Source organism: Diorhabda carinulata, chromosome X (genome assembly GCF_026250575.1).
Source record: "Diorhabda carinulata isolate Delta chromosome X, icDioCari1.1, whole genome shotgun sequence".
Taxonomy (NCBI): Eukaryota; Metazoa; Arthropoda; class Insecta; order Coleoptera; family Chrysomelidae; genus Diorhabda; species Diorhabda carinulata.
In genome coordinates, this window is record NC_079472.1 from 58,900,256 (window position 1) to 58,926,491 (window position 26,236).

At 32.1% G+C, this 26,236-nt stretch overlaps 1 protein-coding gene across 1 annotated transcript in view; it reads left to right on the forward strand.

Annotated features, from left to right (window-relative positions):
• Window positions 1-24,847, forward strand: part of LOC130901982 (uncharacterized) — a 154,644-nt gene extending 129,797 nt beyond the window's left edge. Inside the window, exons 11-18 of the mRNA XM_057813733.1 lie at window positions 13,873-14,009; window positions 14,077-14,248; window positions 15,085-15,284; window positions 15,368-15,592; window positions 16,189-16,373; window positions 16,519-16,779; window positions 17,264-17,566; window positions 18,547-24,847. Coding sequence (XP_057669716.1) covers window positions 13,873-14,009; window positions 14,077-14,248; window positions 15,085-15,284; window positions 15,368-15,592; window positions 16,189-16,373; window positions 16,519-16,779; window positions 17,264-17,566; window positions 18,547-18,871 — 1,808 coding nt within the window. The 3' untranslated portion in view covers window positions 18,872-24,847. The remainder of the gene's footprint in view (window positions 1-13,872; window positions 14,010-14,076; window positions 14,249-15,084; window positions 15,285-15,367; window positions 15,593-16,188; window positions 16,374-16,518; window positions 16,780-17,263; window positions 17,567-18,546) is intronic.
• The last annotated feature ends 1,389 nt before the right edge of the window (window positions 24,848-26,236 follow it).

A 26,236-nucleotide genomic window follows, 5' to 3' on the forward strand; every position in this document is an offset into this window, starting at 1 on the left:
GCTAGTACTAGCCATTTACACTCTCTGGTGGTTAACCGCAACAGGAAGATGTACCAGCCTATATATAATTTTTTACTCATCCGATCCCACGGGACATCCACTTTATTTCTATCCTTCCGATAAAGATCTTTTAGATTCCAAATTATTGGTTCCATTGGTTCCAATTATTGGCTATAAAGTTCATATAAAACAATAATTTCATAATCAAAGGATTGGTTACTTTTCGACATAATCACCGAAAAGATTGAGACATTTCACATATATGTGGACCAGCTTTTCAATAACCTCTTCAAAGAAAGTTGCTGCCAATGTAGCCTAACAGTTCAGTAAAAATAGAGTACCAAATAGACCTTGAATATTCTGGAAATTCCGTAAACAAAGCATTGAGAGTGAATCTGTGGATTTTTTAAACCATTCTGTTAAACCGGGTCAGATTGGCATCCCTAGCTCCCTTCATCATGCACATCATTACGGCCATCTTTAAAGTTTCGACACCATTCACGCACAACACCATCACTCATGAAGTTTTCCCCATACCACGACTCATTGTTCGATGGATTTCTGCAGCATTACGGCCTTAAGCCTATAGAAAACTTCGCAATTGACACTTGACGAGACATGTTTACGTGGCTGTAGCACAACGCCGACTGACGCCTAAATGTCCACAATGGCGGAGTGTGTTGGGCAAGAGCTTCGCAGTCGCCTACAGCGCTTTCTTCTTCTCGCATAGCGTCTGCACGGAGCGATCGGAGGTTGAAAAAAACGGCCATCGAAAAAATTATTTTCTTACTGTACTTTTATGTATCGTAGTTCTTTTGCATATTATTCCTGATATGATCTAATATTATATTTGATAAGAAAATCTCACCAAGCGCGGTATTCTGGTGAAATATACGGTTGAGAAGGATCATTTCAACACATGTGCAAGAATAAGCCCTATTAAGCAGGTATAAAAATTGTTGTAGAAAAGCGACGTTTACAGCTACTAACTAGTATAAGATGAAGTTTATAATTTTACTTACATCAAAGTGATATTCACACATAAAAACATTCGTATGCTTTACAATCCTCCTTGGGCTAGAGTTAATTGTAACCACATATTTAGTCTTTTTTCGGATTTATTGTAACATAAACAAAGAGTTTGTTTGAACTATTTATAGACGTATTCATACACTTTGGCGCTACACACTATTTCTATCCAAAAAAATTGTAGGAAAATGATAAAATTCACATGAGCTCGCTGATTTGTTGTGGTTATGCGATTCACCTCACTTACCTCTACTACTATCATTTTTGGCGCGGCTTCAAAAGCCCAAAAAACTCTCAAGACTAATCTAGTTTATTGACTAACTTCGATTTTACAAGTTTATAACAAACTAACCGCAAATTAAAATGTAGTAATAAAAATTTCAAAAAAATTACGTTTAATATGATATTTGGCCAGTTAGCAACCATGAAAACTGATCATAAGATAAAGTCAAATTTCTAATACAAGTTTCTTCGTAATTATTAGGTATTGAGGTACACTTTTTTCTGACTCAATATTTCTATGTTCTCCATGTGATTTGCATTAGTATTTCTTTCTAGTCAATCTGAACAAGACTAATCGTCGACAATCCAAAATCTCTGTACGCTAGGTTAAGTAGTATAGATAAAGAATTAATAAGAAACAGATCTAAAACACTTTTCAAAACAAAACTCTATATTTGTGTAGTGAGACCTCTCTATCGTTAAGAAGACTTCTTCTGTTGCAATGTTCCAGCATAATATCAAAGTTTAGTTGAAAAACGAACCGACTAGGTTTGATTTTTCTAGTGGTACTTCCTTTTTGGATAAAAAACAAAGTAAATCAACCTTGAGCAAATATTACAAACATGATACCTTCAACGAGCTTCTAAGATTTCCTAGATCTTACTAAGATCTAAAGATCTACCTCGACCATACGATAAATCCACAAATAATAAAGCGAAGTTACTTTCGGAATGTCTAGAGACATTATATAAACTAGTCTAAGAACAGTAACAAGGAACAGCCAAACAATTTGCAGAACTTTTCCGTTTTCCAAGAGGCAATCACCTGAAGGAAGAAAGGAAGAACATACAATACGATATTTGGCTTCAGTCTAATATTCAGTCTATATAAGAGGTCGAAACGTCAAAAAACTCGTGCTCAGTTATTCGATGTGACAAACATCGTTTCAAATGTAGTTCAGTTCTAGCAGGAGGATATAGAAAAGATCCTTTGGTATCTCGTCAATAATACTGTTCCTTGGTGACGCTTACAAGAAGTTCATTAGGATTAATAAGCTTTGTTCCTTTGAAATATATCTAATATGTTATCTTCAATGTATAGAAAAAAGATATAAAGAAAAACAATGTCGAGTAAAAAATTGGCAGTTCAGTTGAGATTGAATTGAACTATCCCAACGGGTTTCAAATATATATCGTGGTGTGGCAACACCGATAAGTTCGAGTGGTATCAGTTTTATTACATACGCGTTAGCGAATTTTAAAAATGTTAAGCGCACGTTCCCGTTGAAATGTGTTACGTTACAATGTAAACCGAAAGTTTTCCTGCCAAGTTGATTGCAAAAGCTCCATTCAAGGTTTCTGCCTTCTTGTCGGTAGCCGATGAATGTTGAACGTCTTCGGAAAAATTAAATGGTTGAAAGTGTGAAGGTGATACTTCTAAGATTGTTATGTGAAGTTTGAAAATTTTTTTTTCTAATCTAATATGATGTGAAAAGTTTGATATCTCTACTGGGTACGTAACATAAAATTAGTGGTATCGACGAATTGTTCTCCAAATTTTTGAGTGACAAAACAGTTTTGATATTCTAGAAAACACATTAACTTTCAAATACTGGGATTCCAAGTTTAGATTCTTTCACTGTACGAATAATAGTTTAGTTGCGTAAATATTCGCGAGAATCTTTTAGTAAAAAGGCATATCGAAACATCGCAAATATAATTTTTTATCTAATTCTTGTTTCAAATTGGTAATCTATGTTAGTTTCCAATAGTAAATATCTCATTCGGAAGATAAATTCGGCCAAATTAATTACCTGAACTACGATCGCTTAACACGTTGACTGCCAAGGCAATTTCCATAATTCCATATAATCGCATTAAATCATTAAAAATGATAATTTAAATAAAAAGTTATCACTGAAAGGTATAGAAAATGTAGGATTTAAAAAAAACTTTGTTGAATTAAGTGAATTGGTGAATTATGAGTTATTTTGTAGTTGGCAGTCAACGTGTTAAAATCGCTCGTGAATTCGGTTAATAAGTGTCACAAGTAGACCTAAGTACAGGAAGTAGATAAGTAAAGAAGAAAAGAGAGAATGGTTTTCACTAAATCGATACACACTAATTTATATTTTAATATAATAATATATTTAAAAACAAGTATTGTTACAGTTCTTAACAATTTTGGGTTAGGTTTTGGTTTTGAAACAGCACGCTAAAATCTGCTCCAGCTTTACATGTACAAATAATAAATCGGAAATTTCTCTGGCCGAATTTACCATCCCCTATATCAAGAAGAAGATTTGTTTCTTAACAAAATCTCCCTAATAAGTTCACCAATATTCATATTCCCAATATTGGGAATAAAATCGAAACACTCATATTGAAATAATTAGGTTTCCAAATTCACTGATAACTCTTATTGGCTTCAATTGAGCATTGGGGTTTCTAGGAAATCAATTTAAGCCTCCTTGACCCTCCAAAGACTTACAATGCTCTCAATTTATAATTTATTTATGCAACAAGTGCAGAAAATAAGTTTTTATTGCACGCGGCCGTTAGACTAAGTTTAACAACAGGTGGAGTGCAATAAATACTTTTTGCACGAGTTGCATACAATATTTTTTCTACGTTAACGAAAAAAAAAAAAAAATTAGTTTTTGACTGATATTTCTAGAACTGCAGAGTTTCATTATCCAAATCATTGTAGTCGAGATCGCATATATTTGAGGCATTTACGTTTGTGTTTATAAATTGTCATATGGAATTTTGGAAAAAAAAATACATTTTCTAGTAATTTCGTAATCCGGTACATACTAAATATGATTGATAATAAAATAAAATACGCGATTCTTTTTAATTTCACAGAAAAAAGACTAAATATTTCGCTCATTGGAATGTTTATGTTTGTCTTGATCACAAACCTCTGTACTATAATGACAGACGAGTGCAATAAATATCCACTTTTTCCATTAAATATAGTTCAATAAAATTGTGTTTATTGCATGAACGTAGAAAAATGATGATATCTCTTTCATCAATACAAATTTAACTGTCATAAGTTCCTATTAAAAATTTTACCTTTACCAACATTGTAATTTTTGATTCAGTTGATTCGTTCTCATTTTCAGTTATTTTGACGTTTCAAAAAAAGTAAAATTTGCCGAATTGCCGGCGTTTGTTGTCGTCTTCAAACAATAAAAAATATATTCATTTGTCTTTGTAGTATTTTGTTCAGGCTCGAGTACATAATCTAAACAAATTATAGATGATTTCGTTTAAAAATTCTTTTTTTTAAAGATTATTCAATTTTGTGCTTATAACTTTTTCTTAGGAAACATCGAAACGATTATATCCCTACACCTCACCTCTCCTATTGTTAATAATTTTTCAGAAATGACTAAATTCGATTATCTGCAAGAAAAAATTGATTTTCTCTGAGGAGCATATATTCAGAATAATAAAAATATTTTTCGTTCTGCTTTTTATAATTGTCATTTTGCTTTACTTTACTTACAAGTGTTCTATAATCGCATCCCTTATAAATTCTCATTACAATTTTCATTATTGGTTTTGAGCTTCATCATTGTTTAGACTGTTTTGACCACACGTTTCGAATTAAAAATTCCTTCCATGTTATCATATGATTATAAAAACTGTATACAAAATTCACTTTGTTTTCTAATTTTATAATTTATTCGAAATATTACAATAAGAAAGAAATCTATCAATATGTGACTAGCAACAGATGGATTGTGTTCTGTTGTCAATTATATTTTTTATTACCACTATTGGTCAGTTTGATAATAAGGCACTTTCTAAACCAACTAGTTATCTACAAAGTGTCCAAAAAGAGTATCGGGTATTTGTTTCCACGCCACATTCGAAACGGAGCGACGAAAGGGAGCGGGGAGGGGTTCGTGGCGTCCGCCATTTTGTGTTTGAGTTTTAGTCACGATTGAACAGTACATCGCGCATTTTGCGTACGAGCGTATTATCGTAACGGTGATTCAATGTTGACTGTTCAACGTCTATATCGTGCGGAATATCGTACACGCCACGCGCCAATTGACGATATGTTCGAGAATACAGGTGCGACAGTTAAAATTCAAAACTCTGGTCGCCTTCGTTCAGTTCGCGATGAAGAAGTTGAGGCGTCGGTTCGTCGAAATCCATCTTTATCCATCCGAAAGCGAAGCCAAGCGTTAAACATAAAAAATCGTCCTTACATTTGATTTTAAAGGAAGATTGGCATTTAAAAGCCTAAAAAATTGGTTCAAGAATTGAAGGATTCAACAACTTTCGTTCAGCGACAAAGCAAATTTTCACCTGAATAGTCTGAATCCGAGACGAAAGCATGAACGACCTCACACCACAGCCCAAAGGTCATTGTTTGGGCCGCTATGTTTGCTAAAGGACTTATTGGTCCTTATTTTCATGAAGATCAACGAGGCCGAGTAATCAATGTGAATAGTGACCGTTACTGCGATATGTTGCGAAATTTTTTTGTCCCAGAGTTGCAGATTTCAACTCAAGAACGTGGTTCCAGCAAGATGGGGCCACTTTCCATACCTCGAATGACTCAATGGAAGTTGTGAATGAATTATTTCCTAATAAAGTCATTTCGCGAAGGGGCAAGTCAGGTCAGAAATGGCAGCTTTGTGTCGACGTGTTATCGCCAATCTCCGTTCCCGTTTCGATAACATCATCTTTTCCAAATAATTTCCCAATTCATATGATATCAAAAAACAATAAAAGTTTTTATTGCTTATAAATATTTTTTGTTTACTTGAACTTACAAATACCCGATATCCTTTCTGGACACTTTGTATTCTTTTTTTTATGGAAAATTCCAATATTTCCACAGCTCCAAGAGATTTAAAATACTAATTTTCACAACTAAATCTGGAATTGAAATGAGTGTAATTATAATTTGTTAGTTGTGTAATGTTCCTCAAGCAGTTGAAGTATTAAGCACTAATAGTCAAACTATTTATTATAAATAGTAAGAAAACTCGTTATATCAAACTTAAATTTCAATTAATTACTCATTAATATAAATTATACTATTTGAGTATTTGTATATTCTCATTTCTATAGGAAAGTAAAAATTGTTTGGTTCACTCAAATAAAATTTGTCAGTTTCTACCTAAAAATCAAGTGATTTGTTTTGCAAACTTATGTGAAAATGTGTTTTTTGTATAAACAAAGTTAATAATACTACAAAATGTTTATTATCGTCGTAGAGTTTGTAAATAAATCTTGTAGTCATGACAATTCTTGATAATATTAAAGAGAAAATCACATAGTGTGTAGGTGTGTAGAATATACTTCAATGTGATTCAATTATTTAGAACTTTCTACAACTTTTTGATGTTATGTACGTCGATACAACAGGTAAATGTTGTAATACATGAAATATTTATTGAGTGTATATTTGACATGATCAATTAATGTTTTCTATCATTATAATAAAATTGTTATCCAAACGGCCGATAACAGTTTACTCAATTGGGTTAATTTATTTAACTACAGCAACTAACTACTCGAAATAATTTGTTACAACTAAGTTGAAAGCTTGTATCAAGTATCTACTTGGTTTTAGTAGATTATTATAGTTTATTTATATTAGATTAAGTTTTTATTTGTTCTGTTTTATACAATGTTATCTCTCATTTATCTTATAATTCGTAGCAAGTTTTTCTTCAATTATTAGTTTTTTCTCTTGCTAGATGAAACTCTACCATTTCTAAGTTTGTCCCAACATTTGAGAAATCACTGTACGATGGAGTATTATATAAAAAATGTATACTAGATAGCTGGAAATAGGAAACCTTTAGAATACATCAATGCATCTGTTTTCATAGTGTAGGTTTGAGATCGAATGATCGTCAAATTTGGATTCTTGTTGCTATAGTAAGTTCAGCAAAAATCAACTACTAATGCCCGATCCCAAAATATGGTAAAAACCTAAGAGAATCTGTGAAAGAGGAAAACTACTTTGGTTTTCATTTAACCAACTGTAGACTGGAGATGGTTAAACTGTTCTTTGATCTCTAGTGTGTACCATGTTTCCTCAACTTTCACATAAAGGTGCAGAAATACAACGTCAAATACTACTTTTGTTCCAATTTACAAATCGTTGACTATCTTAAGAGTTTCAAAATTCCAGTTTACTCATACCATGAACTTTTTATGTTTTATCATCTTCGTCTTAAATACCATTCATCGTCAGTACTATATAGTGACTTATTCTGATTCAATTTGCTTATTATTAGTTTAAGAAAGTTAATATACGCCATATTTTTATTATCGCTGAACACTAACCAGATCAAATTTTAAAGTTTCCGGTATTGCAAACTTCACAATTATAACTCGGCATTCTTCACTTTAGAATTGATACTATATGAAGTCCTTAAAATCGTCGAAAATTGAAATTTATATTTTCAAAATAACTATGCGTCATATATACTTCAAATCTAGTTTCTTAACCATTACGCAATAAAATTTCTAATGAAGTTGATATTTTTAGATTTTCAAACTAGTGCCAAGTTCACAGGTTTTTATTTATTTGTTTTTTTATTTCGAATCTGTTAACTTTTGACGTTGTTGAATTAACTTTACATAGGAGGGTTTCCTTTTAAATGAAATTTTCATTTACTATACAATTAGATCGACTTGATTGATTTACATCATTTTTGACTTTTATATTGTTTAACGTATAGGAAAATGGGGGAGGGTACGATTTCCGTGGCGCCGGAACAGCTGCTTAATTAGGCCAAAATAAATCGAAAATGAGGAATGAAATTTTTTGATATCTCGCTTCATCTTCGAGATATCGATACTTGAAGTTATAATCAAACGTTAGTTTATAATTCGCTTTATCGCGTTCAATACTTTGTTTCAAATGAATATTTTATCACTTCAAATTCAATATGAATCTTATAATTCAGTAAACAAATGATTTTTTATTCAATTTTTATATTATTTACGCTGATTCTCCAAAATTATATTGAAATATTTTTAACAAAATAAGCCATTTTTGATAACTGATAAATACTTGAATAATTTGATGTTTTTCATAAAGAATTGTCGGTTGTTTTTTTATTATTTAGCGAAGCCTCCCATAAGAAAAAAAAAATAATAATAAAATAAAACTAAAATAATCCTCATGCGAAGAAAAATTTTTGTAGACAATTTAGGATGAAAAAAATTCACGATTTTTGAACTTTTTACACTGAAAGTACACCACCATAAGAATAGGTTAGGTTAAGTTAGGTTAGGTTGATATATGCAAATATTATATAAAAATAAATTTTTCCAACTTCAAGTATCGATATCTCGAAAACGAAGCGAAATATCGAAAAATTTTATTCTTCATTTTCGACTTATTTTGGGTCGATTTACAAAATGGCAAATACAGGCGCCACGGAAATCGTACTCGTGCCGGAAAATGATTAAATTAATATGAAAGCTGTATGCAAAAATTTTTTAAAAAAATTTCTTGATGTAGCGAGATCATCCTGATAATCTTGAAAAGGAAACCTCCATGTTTCACCTTTTCTTGGACACTAATTATGTATAAACAATGTGAAAGAATTTTTAACGCAAAGTTTTTTTTTTCCTCGTTTTCTTGTAAGGCCACTTATATATTTTGTGAAAAGTTCTTCTCGAAATACGATATAAAAATACGGGAATTTCTACTACGTTCAATTTATTCAAACAAACCATATCCTCTAGTGTTAATTGTCGATCATTAACGCGAAAACATTACAATAGACCAAATTGTTCTACTTTGTATATCGTAGGCGTGCGAATTGTAAACAATGATTTTATAAGTCATGTAATTCTGCTGGACCAAAAATAGAAATAACTATTACAAGAAATTATTGTTGTAATAAGTAGTATTTATAAAATTTAAACACATTTCGGTTCAATAATTTGTAGTTAAATAATGTATACAGCCAGGAACATCCAACTGGAATACATAAATAAATGTGGACACATCGATTTGTATTTTTTAATATACCAACTTTGAATGCAACCATCTTTATATTATTTATTTTTCGATTCCTCCGAAAATTCATGTACAATGGGCCAATACCTATTCTTATTTAACAAATTATTTTGTTAAAGTACCATCTGATTACATGGAAGTAAAGAGAAATGAAATTTTAATGATGATTGCTGATGGCGCTTTATTAGCACATAAGGAATTTCTTGACTTTGGTTAGTCTTCACCCCAGAAATAAAAGTGAGGATCGTTCAGTAAGTTGATTGGTCGTGCATACAAGGCCTATTGTATAGGCATTTTTGGAACTGTTTGCATGCGTTGGAATCAGAAACCAAGTAAAAGGAATCTTCATTTGCTTTCAAATAATCGCTTAAACTCTTTTTTCTTGATTTTGAAGCAATTTCTTCAGAAGATACAATTTGGAGTATTTTTATTAGCTCTCAAAGCAAATGATTTGGGCTACAAGCATTTGGGGATTAAATTTTATTACAAAGATCTATCTAAACTTTGACCAGCACATATCCTCAGATATTATACATAGTTTTTGTGAGATTGATCTTAGTTTAAATCAATTCTACATTGTTGCCGTTCGTAATAGGATTCAGTGCTTAGAAAATGCTTTATGAATTCCTTGACATTATCCCTTTCTATCACCATCTCTAAATTGGTTTCGTTACATCAACTTTCCTTGTTATATATTTGTTTGATCACCAAGTTTTTGGTGTATGATCAACTCGGCAGTCCAATCTACGCTGTTTAATCGATTCTGTCTTGATCAAGGAGGAACTGATAGTGCCTTCCTTTGTTTTGCCAGACTTTCCAATAAAGTTGGTTAAAGATTCAGATCTCTTGGTCTGATTTAATACAGGAAAAGATATTATGTGATTACAAGGTTCCAATATATGGGCTTTAGTTGGAACTGTACATCTAATATTTTCCCACTTTTAAAATATCCCTTTCCACCTACAATATTACCACCTAGTTGTTTACTAGTTTATAACAACAACAACAATTCTGCATCCATGCATTGGAAGAAGTAGAACCGTAGATGATCCGATCTAATCCGAATTTTTGATGTATCTTAAGTAGACCTAGAGAACCGATTCAGGGCGATGTAATTTTATCCCTAAAGATATATGGCTTAAGTGTACTAGGTTTCACTTTTATTCCTTATTTGAAAAGTTTTAAAGATGCAGTACTTCACGCAAACACGTTTTTTTTAAATAATAGTGTAACTCACTCTTTGAAAATAAGTAACGACGGGTTTTTAAGAAGTTCTTAAGTGATACTTTGTATTTTTTTCCAATTGTGATTGATCTGCGTTATATATAAGTGTAATTAGATCTGTGTGTTAGAACTGTGTATCTCAATTCATATAATTTGAGAATAGATCACACAATATTATAAAAATAGTATTTCATATGATTCATTTTATTAAAATCGGTGTTTTAATCGTCTCGTGGCCGTCGTGTGCGGTTAACTGTTCTTCATCTGTTCATCTGTTAAAAATAATGAAACATAAAGTTAAAGACTTCCCTCTTGTCCTTCAATCAACAGTCAGTTCAAGCGGAAAAAGTCAGAAACGTATCTAATTGGCCTAATCGGGAATGTCTGTTATCAAGCAACCAGAACACTGTTGTCTCTTTTAGTTTTATTTACATATCTGAAAGGAAATGGAGCGAATTTAATTGAAATTTCTTCTATCTACAATTTCCTCTATTTTTTTCTCTCTTCTTTGAACAATATTGTTAGATACATAGAAAGCGAAAATTGCCAATAAGAATCGAACCAGTTGTTGTATATATACCATCTGTTTGAAAGTAAAGGTCAAATGAGAAGAAAATAATAATAATTATTGCAAAACTCATATTATTATCTTAGGAAATTGATTTTCTCATCGTAGAAGAATGACAAATTAAATTCGGTCGAGGTGGCACCAATCAACTACTAGTTGTTGAACTGCCTCTAGCTGTTACGGAAGTTTTTGTAAGTTAACCAGTCGGAAAGTATAATTTGGCTATTGAACATTGAATGATTGACATTACGAGTATATCGATTTATTGTTGACTGGATAATCTGCTCCCGAAGTCAAGAAAACTTATTGATCCAATTTGAAAATTTACCATATTATAAACTAATCTACGAGGATGTATTGATATATAGTTAGCCTAGACTAGTTCCATGCTTAAACAAAATATTGCGTTACCATAGCAACGAACAATAAATTATTAGAAGTGTCAGTGTAAAGTTTGACGTCAAAAAAGAGTTTCGTAATAAATTAAAAGAAAAAAGATATTCACCTAAACTGTGAAAATCGAAACATTGGAGTATCGAGCTATCAACAAGTACCTGTATTTAAAAGGGTTAAGAGGTAAGCAGATTTACGCAGATATGCTTAATACCCTTGGTGATCAATGTCCTTCGTATGTAACCGTGAAGTATTGGACGGCAAGCTTCAAAAGAAGTAAATTTTCCATTTAAGATGATGACCTATCCGTCCAGTTTCTGTGTCAGTCCCCGAAAATATCGATGCAGTTTATGACATGATTTTAACAGACCGTCGAATTGGGCTAAAACGGATATCTGAAGCACTGAATATTTCACACGAACGCGTTCAGAAACAAAGCAACAATGGATGGAATGGCGACAAGCTGGTTCTCCAAAACCTAAGACGTTTCGTGTCCAAACATCTGCTGGAAAAGTTCTTGCTTCGGTTTTTTGGGATTGCTATGGAGTAATCATGATTGATTTTTTGGATAAGGGTAGAACAATAATTGGAGATTACGATTCGACATTACTGACCACTCTACGGGGAAACATTTAACAGAAAAGACGCGGAAAGTTATCCAAAGGTGTTTTGTTTTCTTAGGACAACGCCCCTGCACACAAATCTCATGTTGCCATAGGTACAAAAAATTCGTGATTTAGGGTTTGAATTACTAGAACATCCCCTTTATTAACCAGATTTGGCTCCGTCCAACTATCATCTCTCTCCTCGACTGAAAAAAAGTTTAAAAGGTCGTAAATTTCCTTCCAACGAGGAGATAATAAAAGCTGTGGAGGTCTAGTTTGCAGGCATTTTTTTCGAAAGGTCTAGAGACGTTGCTGGTTCGTTGTAATAAATGTATCCAATTAAGAGGAGAATATGTTGAGTAATAAAATATTTTGACGTTGGAATTTTGTTTGTTTCTATAGTAGGCTAAGAATGTTTCAATATATTCTCATATACTGACGATTTTATTGGCCACATTAGGGCTTTGGTTGTAGATATGGGGACCTCTCCCATTTTTCGGCAAGGCTGTCTGGATCCTCATCCATAATCTATTGTTTTTAGAATACACTCACACTAGTTTGAACATGAAATCAATAGTTTTCAGACCTTTCAAGGCCGCTTGGCTATCCGATAGAATGTGAATGTGCTTTTTAGAAAGCACCTATAAAATAATGAGTGATTTTCTTAGTGGTGTAAAGATAAATTTTGTCCGAAAACGTCTAAACTAATTTCTTGCGCTAGCTTCGAACCGTCAGTGTACCAGAGAGATATATTTCGAGTGTGCGGAAGATTTTCATTGACCTTATCGGTTCTAGAATTCTTAGATTTCTTCGTTTTAATTTTACTGTCTGGATTAGCCTGCGTGGGTCGCTAAATTCTTCACTATAAAGTGAATGGGTGACAACATTAGTAACGTCTCCAAGGCTGTAGTGGGGCAGGTTGACATTGCCCTTGGAATACCCTGACAGATCAAACAAGCGCAGCGAATGTAATCATAGGGTTTTTGTTAGTTAGCTTTCATTACAGACCGTAACTTCACACTAGCTAAATAAGTTATTATCGTCTTCTTTTTGCTATTTATGAAGCAGCAAATATAAATGATTATATTCTTACATAGATTGAATTTTGTCGGAAAACTTGTATTGTATCATGTATTATTTTTATTGTGCTAAACTATGAAGTTGGGTAATCAATTCGAAGAGGAAGTAGACAGTAAAGATGATAAAGGTGACTGGAACTATAATTTCAACTGAATAATATTCAATTGCAATATGCTTGCTGGAGAAACCTTGAAAAAAGTGCTCATTAGTTGTGAGAAAATGTGTGTATGCTGTAAAGAAGATGAAACAACTTTTTGGCACGAGCTTCATAAATTACCAGCTCATATTAATTATTGTATCCTAAATGGCTGTAATAATTGAGCTATATGAAAGCTAAATTATGAACGGAACTGTTTTTGCACTCGATATTTCTTTAACGATAAATTTCAAAATTATACAACATATTCATTACAACCCAAAATAAATTTAGAAACGGATATCCTCAGTAGTTCCATAGGAACTTGAAAATGCCTCACATACACCGGTAACAAACGACGCGAATAGTTAAAAGGAAACAAAACATGACGTTTACGACGTGCAATTGACAAAATTGTTATTTTCACAGATGCCGGGACTTAAATATCGATGTTTGAGTCGTTTTATTGAAAAATTAGTATTTTCCTTGCCAGCATAAAATAGTCTTTGTTGGATGCAGGAAGTTATATTGTTTGTAAGATGTACTTGAAAGAAAGCGGCGATAAAAGGAAGTTATTTTTAATATCTTCTTTGTTTCAGAGTGCGTCAGAGGCACAGTCAAAGGGGGTCGTACGTCACCCACCGTTCGACCCCCTGCCACGATTAGGGTACCTCCTGTTAAACAACCCCCTGTCGCCGAAGCACTTGCCGTTCTCGTACAACATCTCGTTTTTAACGTAAGTCTGAATTTTTATTTTAATTTTGTGTGAAGTGCAAATCCTATCTTCATTCATTTTTTCTCAGGTTCAAGCATTCCAAGTTCCCATATTGAAAGGACAAGTGGAAAGATTTCATAAAGAAACCGAAGAACTCAAACTAGCATGTCAACAATTAGAAGACGCTTTAACGAAAGAAAAAATTCAACATACCCTAGCGATAGAAGTCATTGAAAAACATAGAAATGAGATTTCAGAACGTAAGGGTTCTCATAATCATCTATTTTAGCTATAACTTTGTTTGTTTCTTCAAAACGACAGTCAATCAAGTTTTTTATCGCTTCATCTCGATGTTTGCTTAAAAACGTGATGCCAAAATGACAATTAACATGATGGTAGATAGAGAAAAAATATGATATTGATAATAATATTACTTCAAGGAATAATAAACTTAATACAGTCGATTGAAAGTGATGCCGCCGATAGGATGTTTAAGAGTCCGGCAGGCATTCTCGTCATTAAATTAATAATATCAGCTGATGGGTACTCTATCTGAATCCGGGTTATAGTTTCCTGATATTTTTTAATGCGATTAAGCCGCGGCGTTTTTCTTGCAGTCACTAACTCATAGATTTGGCCATAGAAGAAACTGAAATTAATTCCTTTTGGCTTATATTAGAAAGTAGCCCCGAAAAAAGTACTGAGTTGGGCAATAGGCACTAATTAATAGGCTTGTAATCAAGGCATACACTGTAACCCAGAAATATCTCATCAAGACTTGTGGCAAATCATGACACCATAAATTTCAAGCTTATTCCAGGAAAATGAATGTTTATCTATGTCCAAATATTTATAATATTGGTTAGGTTCCAGGGTTCCAGTATCGCAATTTTCATACACTTTCATCCTTTTTCCGATAGAATATTGGAAAGAATTCCCTTATACCTGAAGAATTATCCAAACATATAGACATTCGTATTTGGATTGATCTCAATTTATAGCTAAATGTAATTGACTGTCATTGTTATTTATATTTTTGTTTGGCAATACACGTTGCCATTTATCTTTCCAGCTTTTAATAGAAACGATTTTTTAGTAAACCAACGCCACGCTGGATTAGAACAACGTATTTTAAAAGAAAACGAAAATGCTCTTCAAGCTTTATGTAAACAGCAAGAAGAACAACTTGCTACTGTTAAGAAAGAATTTGAAAAATTGCAAAGAACACATGAGGAATCTCTAGACATTCTACGAGAAGAAAATGATTCTATAAGAGAACAAATCGACGAAAAAAGGGTAAGTACGGATAGATAGATAGCAATAATACATTTATACATTCGTTAGTTTATAAGTTACTAAAAACCACATCTTTTTCTTAGATGGAAGTAGAAAAAGTTAAATATGAAAGTAAGAAATTGAAAGATGACTACGAAACCAAAGAAATTTTACTTAAAGAGCACAATTACAAATTGAAGCTGCAGCTGACTAAACTCGAAGGAGAATTCGAACAAAAACTGAAAAGTTTATCGGAAGAAAATAAAAGATTAAGAGAAGAAAATGACAGATTATTGAGCTACGGAGATGACAAAGGAATTAGTATACAGGTTTGTGATATTTTAAAATTAATAGGAAAATAATAGTTTCCTCATCTTATTCTTTGTGTACTGTGTACACAAATAATGTTCAATGTGTCGATTTCTTCAGTTTGTTATTTATTTTTTAACTCGTTTGTATATTTGATATTTCTACAACTTCATAAATACGAGGTATGGCTATAAAATAATGAGATTAGTGATATAAAACATTTGATTATTATATTATGTATATTTATTTATTATCACCTTCAATATATACCCCTCTTTGCGAAACTTCCATTGTTCGAAACAGTGTAGGAAGTCTTTTTCTGTCAAATCTTTCACGCGCCCATTTTTTATGTTTTATGTGAAATTTATTTATACACATGAAGGCGACGGCTGCACTGGTTTGTCTACAGACACGGTAGACATTGCACTCGGAAGAGTAGGCTTCAGTCTAAACTGAAGCTGACAATCGCTAAACTTTGGCGCTTGCGTACTTTTTCTCTAGCAGCGCTAATCTCGATACTTTATAGCCACACCTCGTAATGTTTTTATTATACCCGTATCAATTGTATCATCTAAAGAACAAACAAATAAACAAATAACAAAATTTATATTTGTAGGAAGTACAATCACTGAGGGCGGTTCTTGAATTAAAACAAAACGAAGTAGCCGAACTAAGAAAATCTTTAGCTGAAACGAATCAAAGGGCAGAAATGCTTATAGGTGCTGAAGAAAAAGCGAGGGTACTAAATGCTAGATGTGAAGATCTTCAGCTACAACTTGAAAGGAAAGCTGATACTGAAAAGTAAGATAGTAATATAAATTTCGTTAATTTTTCAACTCTTAAATCATTTAATCTTAATTTTCTTTTTGTATAGAAAAGGTTCTTGATATACTATTTGATGTATTAACTTTTGATATGAATATAACGTTCATTCTATTACTTATAGATCGCTTATTCAAGAAAATCATAAGCTACAAGAGAGCTTCAAAGAAGAAACAATTCAAAAAAGACGACTGTCTCAGTACAACGAAGAACTACAATGGAAATTGAAACAAAACAAGGAAGTTATTAATAAAGTCCTAGAACGAGCTGAAGAGACTGTTTTCAATCGTTCTATGATGAGCTCTAGTTTCAATGAAAGGCACAACTCGACCCGTTTGAGCTTAGAACGGGCTATGTCTTTTAGAGAACGCACTTATACAAATAGGTAAGTTATGAAACAAATTAAAGGTTAGAGATGAAAACAAAGTTCTCGGTTAATAAAACAATTTCAAAGAAAGTAGGAAGTTGATTAGAAAAAATGATCGTCATATTAAAATACATTGCATGGTAATTTATTTCTTAGAAATAACCGCACATTTAATCTAGCACGAAAAAATCAGTGTAGCCGTTGACTTTGTTTTGATGGGTGGATATTGAAGGTAATAATAAATAAATATACATTATATCAAAATAAAATGTTTTATCACCAGGCTCGTCAATAAATTTATTAGTCTTATAGTTTTGGTATATTTTGAATTTTCAAATAAGTTATTTTTTGGATTTACATAAACTGAACGGAAGACTGGAGAAAAAGTTTTTGCAGATCTTTTCGTATTCAAAGTTATGAATAAAAAAAAAATTATAAAGAAAAATGCAACATCAAGATCTGTGGATATTGTTTTTGTTAAGTTAATTATTTTTGTAAGCAGATCGAATAATGGCGAAGAATTTCGTGGAAGAAAATCCTTTAACGTTGAATTCGAAACTGACGATTTGTCTCCACCAGCTTCTCCAAAAGTTAAGGCAATCGTTGAGAAATCGGATTCCGTTAGTTACGTACTGGAAATGGATGAAAGTCCGGAGGTTGTGGCTAGTAGAATCGTTAGAAGGAGTTTCAGAAATACGACACCTTCGAAAAATACTCCTACAAAGTCACCATCCAATAAAAGACCTCGAATTCGTAATCCTCTTAACCAGAGCTCTTCTTCTAGCGCCATTTTAACTACAAATAAGTAAGTGATAATACATTTGAATAGTTTTTTTACGTTATAAGATTTTACATAGTGTGCTAAAATTTCGGATTTTCCAAATCCCCATTTATTTGTTTAAAATTTGTCAATTTCAAGAATTTCCATGTAATTTATTCAAAATACTAATATATTTTTTCACTCAAAAGGCTATAAAGACTTTTATCTCAATCACCAGAACTGACATTATATTTGGAGTAAGTTCTATCTGAAGATAAAATATACTGTGGAAAAACTACTTTTCCGATACGGCTTAGTTGTCACAATGTTTCTGATGTTACCTATCAAACTTTCAGTTGAATTTAATAGATCGATTATTTTTAATACTCATATACAAAACGGAAAAAAGTTACGTGACTATTATCCTGAAAGTGTTGCGTCCCAAGGAATTATTTGCGAGTGCTTCTCTGCTTTGAACAGTAGCTATATGAACACGTATGATACTAAATGTCCAGGAGTGCAATTTACTGTAAATACTCCAGAAACTCGTACCCTTGAACTTAATGATTGTCAAATACAACTATTTGTGTTACCTAACAAAGTGAATACGTCAACCGAACAGCTACGCAATATTTTTCTAAGGTTTGTATAATGCTGATCAAAAGCTCGCATTATAAATTGAAATGATTGTTCAATGATAATTTAATGCTGATTTGCTGATACTTTTTGATGCCTCATCCGCCATATCCAGCCGATTTGCTCCCTCCAAAGACTTGGTGGAAAACGATTTCAGACAAATGAAGAGGTGATCACCGAGAAAACTTGAGTGTTTTATGGAACTTCGGGAACATTATATTTTGTTGGAAAATTATCTAATTTCAAATATAAGCAGCATTGCATTCAAATAATACAGGGTATAATAATAATTAAGTTTTAATTGAGACTCAAATTGTTATAAATACTTCCAATTACTTATTATATGAACGAAACCGATCAAATTTTTAAATAGATTATCAATTATTTAGGAATGAACTGGATAGACCATGTTCAGCAAATTCCAGAAACGGCGATTCCGATAACGATATATTTATGTGGTCAACGAACGTCAAATACGATGAACACCAAGACGAAAGCTACGAATTGTCAAATTCCTGCATGAAACTCGAAGATCACGATCATCTCGATTTAGATGAATATAATGACGATGATTTAAGACTTCCTGCATTGCCAAGTGAACTAGACCGACGAAGCAGCGTTCAAGCGCTCCCAAGTCCGAAGCATTTGGCAGGCGAAGCCATGATTTCAGAAAGTAATTCTGAGGATGAGAGTACTAGTTCTTCTCAATTGTGAGACGAACATTCTTTTTAATTTGTTTATTTCTTAGTTTTTATACTTTTTTTGAAAAAATTGCGTAAATTTAGTATATTTGTATACATAAAAACTTTTATTTGATAACCAATATTTTTTTATTGATGTCTTGCTATATTTGTTTTAATATTTTTAATTATATGATAAGTGGTGATATTAATATGAAACTGGATCAGAGCGTCAAATGAAATCATGTGACACAATTTTGATTGGCGCATCCTCTTAAATTGATCCAGCATCAAAACTAAACATTGTGTGGCTCTCTTAATTATCTGACGTTAACTTCTAAAATGGAATACTCAATTTTAGAAAACGCGTTTATTAATATTTAATAGCTAAGAATATATATTTAACACATGGGGAATGAACGCGAACTTGACACTGGTTCGTTAGTAAACATAACCTTAAAAGTGCATTTATATAAAGAGATCTGAACGGTAATCAACAATATTGAATTATTTATAATTATATACTTCAATGTATGAAATGTGTTCAGAAATATATACACGGCGTTGGTGGGTGAAACCCCTCAATTTAAATATCTTCAGGCTTTTTACTACAACATATTTTAGATTGAACTAAATAGATCAAGACGAATTTCTTGATCATAGATGAATATGATCAACTTTTGAACTTATTGAGCAGAGATTTAACAAAACATTCAATAAAAAATTCCGATTGTCGATTGGATCGGGAAGTTAATCACCAGTTATGTCAATAGGTAAAATGATTTACTATACCCTATATAGAATTTTAGTTTCCTTGTATCCAGCGATGTCATTTTTAGGGTATTTACAACTACAACCTTTACTTGAAAAGTAGGGTTATGTTTTTGACGTTCAGCGCGTAAAAAGTATAAAGCTAGTTAACTACATCAACACGTTGAACTGTCTTTGACATTTATGAACGTCTAGAATACATTAGTTCTGTGTACCGCTTTATATTTATAGGTTAACAGTTTATTAATAGAAGTGTGTTTTAGTATTCCAGCGTTTTGAAACTTGACGCTTTTATATTTGACGCAGCATTAATTTAAGACGGCGCTCTAGTCGATATTGTGCCATTTGACGCTCTAATCTAGCGTCGTGAGTCAACATGAAATTGTACCTATAATGTAATTTCATTGATTTTTATCTAAAAATTTTTGACTGACGTATTTGATTAAGTTTAATTTTGAACACTTTGAACAACAGTTGAATTGATTATCATATGTTCAATAGATTTTATAGGCACACTAGGTGTGCAATCCACTAAGCACTCCCGACGTGATCTTTCCCGTTCCACTTATAATCGTAAATCCAAGTGGAATGGATTACGAGGCGTTCTGAGCGTTGATATAAACATTGAGGAATGGCAAAACAAAATAAATAAAGCGTAAGCTGTAAGAGGTTATGTTATAATTTGTAAGTCATTGAATTTTTTAGTGGATTGCTGATTTACATTAAAGTAAAATCAAATAATCTACGACGATAGTAAAGTATTTGGGGTTGTGTCACAAAAATGCTTCAAAACTATTTATAATATACCTTTCCGCATCAAATAATGGGATAGATTTCGCATGATTGCAATCTGCGTTGTTTGATTTTTGAAAATTCCGCGAATTCTTTTAACACTCACTTCGACCCACCTTTTGACAAGGGTCGTCGTGAACGTAAGTCATGACTTACACATGAGTGACGTTCTCGCCGCGACCACAATGTCGTAGTCGCTATGTGGAACGTTCAAAAGAATATTTCTGGCACCGTGAACGCTTAGTGGAATGCACTTAAAAAATAAAATAGGGGAACTGTTATTATCCTATCAGTTCTAAAATATTACGAACCTATATCCTAATTGCTTCATCGTTGAAGCTTCAATTTGTGATTGTGTTCTTTCAGTAGAATAAGTTCCAATATTCTATCTGGAAAATTGCGATAATGGAACTCAATACTGAAATTTTTCTGGATAAAGCTCGAAATTTATGATTATTTGCCACAAGTCTTGATGAGATATTTCTAGGTTATATTGTATGTTTTGATTTCAAACGTACTAACGAGTGTCTACTGGTCGACCCTGTGTTCATTCGTAGCGGCGACCGCGTTAACGAAAGAAGAGGTTTAACGGCTGATACATATATCGAGGAAATTTTAGCAATTCATTGAGATGAATTTACTTTCATGCATGACAATGCATCCCTGACCTAAATCTGATAAAACTCGACCCCAGAGCTTATTGTTGCAGAAGAAGAAGAGTGGCTTAATATTCCACAAGAAACAACAGCCAACTTGATTAGATTTATGCCTAATCGTATCAGAGGTGTTATTAGGGCAAGAGGAGGTCATACCTATTATTAAGAAATTCAGTGTCAAGTTTTAAATTGTCAATAACCATATTTATGACAATAATAAAAAAACCCAATTCGCTTAATGCATTCATTTCACTATATTAAATATAGGAATAAGTTATAATAATAATAAGATGTTTCTATTTATTTTTTTCCTATTCTCTTTATCACTCCTTCTTCCCTTAATATGGATCTTTTCACCAAACTATCTTCGTCCATTCTGACAACATACCCCATCGCAGCTTGACAATACATTCCTTCTTCTTCTCCACTCGTTTTGCTCCTGCATTCCTTCGAAAATCCTTTTTAGTAGCTCTTTCTCCCATATATGTGTATTTTGTTTTCTTCCTTCTTTGTTCATGATTCCAGACTCTCTGTCATACAGAACCGTTGATTGTAAATGTGTAACAGAATGAAAATTTCATTTTTGTAAAACTCTCCCACTTGTTAAGCCAAGTATTTATTTCTCATGATTCTAGCTAGGACTTTGTATACGACATCCAAAAAAATTATTTCTCTATAAATCACGCAGTCTGTCATTTTATATTATTCATACCATTGGTTTGGCATCTGGGTTTTTTCCCATATTTTTTAATAAAATTGTATATCGTTCCCTTAAGGGTTGATCACGATATTGGAATCCCATTCCTACCGGTACTTTTGTCATTCTTCATATTATTTATTATTTCTTCTACTGCTACTTTCGTTTTATAAATATTTAACAATTCTTCAGCCAAAGATTTTATGTCACATCCGATGTGGTGAGTTTTTATACCTATTGTACTGCTATGAATTATATCACCAACACGACGCACATAATTTAATGGGATATGAAAATTATTTTATCAATGCATCTAAATGCTCTTGATTTTAAGTCTATTCTGTTTTAAAATTAAAATCAAGAACATTTATATGCATTAATATATCAAAAGGTTTAAGAAATAAGAAATTAAAAAAAATTATTTTATCTTGATAACTTCAAAAGTTATTCTGCTTGAAAACAACTTAATTGTCAAGTATTTTGTATTCACTACATATTGCATTTCATTCGCCATGTATTCGATTAATGATCTACTTGTCACCATATTATGGATAATAATAAATTCAGTCGCCCCTACTGTTATATTTGGAATTCCATATATCTCACACTCTTAATTGTTTTTAATTGATCAAAAGAATTAATTATCGATTATTTACGAGATTATAATTTCAATAAGAGAAAAATAATTTATTAGTCTTGTTTTAAAGACACAACATAATGTACGTTGATGGTCGAGTTTTTATATGATACAAAAATGAAACAACAAGCATGGTTTTCATTTGTGCTGGTTACTCGTCTAAATGACAAGTTGTATTAAATTGAAATATTGTAAATAATTCATAATACCTTAAGAAACTTTTGTTTCGTTTTGTATATTTTATTCCTTATAGTCTTAGTAAACTTTTATTTTGATTATATGGATGAACACAGTGTGGAACATAACCTCTAAAAACGGTATGATAATGTTAATACTTTGTATATTTCATAAAAAAAACTAGCATATAGATTTAAAATGAATAAATCCCATAGAAAACACTGATTTTATACTAATTACTACATTTGTTATTAGTTACATGTTAATCATTCGTGAACTAATGTACATATAGGTATTATATGAATTTTGTAGAGACCCTATAAATACGAATGAATGAGGAAATAAAGAAGAATATTCAAATTTGATAATAATGAATGAATGAGATGTTTGAGATCCAAACAACCATTGTAATATTAATTAAAGGATGTGTGCTACAAAATATTATAGGAATAATTATTAATCACGAAAATTGTGACTGTTCGATAGACCCTGTTCATTTAATTAAAATAACATTTGAGGGATGAAAATTCGAATGTAAGTAATTTTGATGTTTATTTTCTCACTTGCCAAATTTTTTGTTTTCGTCCGGGGTCTAAACGAATCTAATCATTACGCTACAATTTTATTTTATAGAATATTGAAAAATTGTAATAAATGCTCTGAACAATTTCTTTCGCAAAAAATTGGGTTCAAAATAGGACAAAATGGCTGGGTATAATTAGTTGTATTATAAATTCAAAATTTTGATTCAGTTAATAAGAATGGGTTATTAATAAAGTGGAAGTGTTGTTTTTGAAGTAATATAAAAGAGACTTACCTGTTTCTTACAATTTTAATATTTAAAGTTCATGTTTAATATAGTTATCAATGGTTGATTAGAAAATAGAAGTATGTCTAATTGTCACTAATGACATTAAAGAGACGGTACCAGGTCATGGTATAAACGTTGATGTATACTTCTATTTAGATTTTACATAACCTCATAGGAAAAAGTCCATAGGAGTTAAATCGAGATTTTGTGGAGGCAAATTTACGTCTCTTCTCCTGTAGATCAATTTTTCAGAAATCTATTGGACGCGTTTGATTCTATTTGAACCATATAAAAGATCCTCTACGTTTTCGACTATTCTAGAAGAGCTTTGATCAGTCAAACGCCTTGTGCACAATTTAAGTGATGAACTTTGCAGAATTTTATATGCGCTACTGTCTCCGAACTACCATTTTTGTAATCTGCTTTTTAACGATTACATTTCCAAGAGCGGGGCTACTAATTGAAATACCTGTTGACGTAACTGCAATCACGCAGTAAGCAATACATAGCTGAACTTTATATTGAGACACCGTGTATTACCAACATTATTTCTATCTATATAATCTTTCACACTTATGCAAGTGTCCGTTTTATATGAACGAAAAAGCCTCTTTGGTTTAACAAATAGAAATGAGGAAGGGATGAATAAAAATCGTGAAAGTATATGTGTGAGTTTGTATTCGTATTAGTTGAAACCACGAATAAAGTGTATTGTACTTTTCTATTATTCTATAAAATAAAACGTTAGTATGAAGTTTGTCATAATGAGAAAAAGTGATTCGATAAAACAAAAATCTGTATAATATTATGTGCTAGGCTATTTTTTCAGTAGGACTGTAAATACGGTAGCGTTTTTATTAATATATGTTTTGTTCTTAACGGAGCCATTTATTTTTTCTATTTCTAATTTTTGTAGGTTGTGATTCTTAACATATAAAATATTCCCCTTATTCCAGTATTAAAAATAAATGTGTTGGACTAGGTTTAGTACTATATATTTAATGGGAACTATTTGCTTTTGTGACTAACTTTATACAAGTTTTAAAATCACATAGACTATATCTTCTATAACAGAAGTTAATAATGCCATTTATGCGATCCATTCCAAATATTTTCATAATTTTGAAAAGTGTTTAATTTCTTAATAAAAATAAAAATCATACACGCGTTTAAGAAAGTTATAAAATGTAATAAGAAATAGAGTGTAGTATTGAGACACAAAAATAATTAGTTCCGATCCTTTCTATAGCTATTTCTTTTTATCCCCTTTAAACGATGTTTGTTTTATTTCTTGTTACTTCTGGGTGAATCATCGCGTTATTTATTCATGGTTTAATGATGTATGTAATATTTAAAATGTTAGGACCAAAAATAGATTTCCACATTTCATATTTATTGTATAAAGAGTTGCAGATGTTTCAATTATAATGAAGTTAAATATTGGTAAAATAAATTGAAAAAATAATTGATATTTTATTTTCATTTTACCTTCCTCTAAGTTATAAAAGTTGATTATAAAAAACAAAAACTCTAATATGAGATTTTGAGGATTTTTTTGAATACAATAAACCAGCCGTTAAAATACATAATCACTCTCTATGTACAGGGCATGTCTATCAAACAACTCAAAAAATCTCTTGTGGTTATCGACTCATGCGTTTTGCATATTTTGCCCCTGTGACGCGAGCGCCAACTAGAGGTCAGATACGACAAATGGGCGTCGGTCATATTGTTGATGCGTTGAACAAACCAGGATGATCATAGCACCATACCTTTGTATTTTAATTCTTTTAAAGAATTACTGAAAAATTACTGCGCTGTAATGAACTGTATTCATAGCATGGATAAATACCTTGTCAGTCAAAAAATGAGTCGTGGGGCGCGTGAAATTTCCACCAACACTCCGACCGTTCTACACGGATCATTAATCCATTCCCGAGGAAAACGTTCAACATAAATATAGTAGAGAAAATTTTGGGTTTTTGCACAGGAAAGATGAGCTGAGACCTTGAATTTATTAGTTTAATATCTAAATATCTGAAAAAAATTTCAATTACTCCTAGGGACGCAAGACATAAATTTCTGCAGGGAAATTCAAATCATTAGTAGTGAAAATGAAGAAATATTATTCAGTTGTATATTATAAGATATAGGGACACAATTAAAATGATTTAGCAGTATTGAAAGCAATGAAAGTTGGAAGAAAAGTTAATCTGACATTAGGACCAAATGTGAAAAGAGTTAAATTCTGATTCCAGACGAACAAGAGGAAATAAGAATACTATAGTGCCGCATATACAAGAAGTGAAATACAAAACCTTGCCAAGCACTATCACACGTTTCCCTGGCAACATTTTCACACGAGGGAATACAAGGTTAGAGGTGAGGAAATTGTGAGTTTCTAAACTCTTATAATTCTTTATAACTTCGTGTTCGTGCTGAAAACTGGGTACTCCAGTATGTCTAATACGGTCAGGCGTGACAACTGGTACCGCAGCTCAAACTGGTCACAGCCACACTTCTGAACTTTCTTCTGATAGCGCTTACGGTTGTAATGAGTCATACTTCATCAAATAATAATGACTAACGATGCTTCGGTATGTCGTCCATCCTCGAAACGCATCAACAACATGGGCTACGCTTTGTTATCATGACTGCTTAATAGATGGCGCTCGCGTAGCGTCGCCCTTCTACACTAAGCAGAACACTGCAGGGTCGAAAGAAAAACAATAAAGCCACGTTTTCTGGAGGAAACTGGAAATAATGAGGTTTAAAAACTAACCGATAACTTCACAAAAGAAATAAACGGCGGCTATTTTCAAATGGGCATCAGCTGATTTGACGATTCTTGTCCTAAT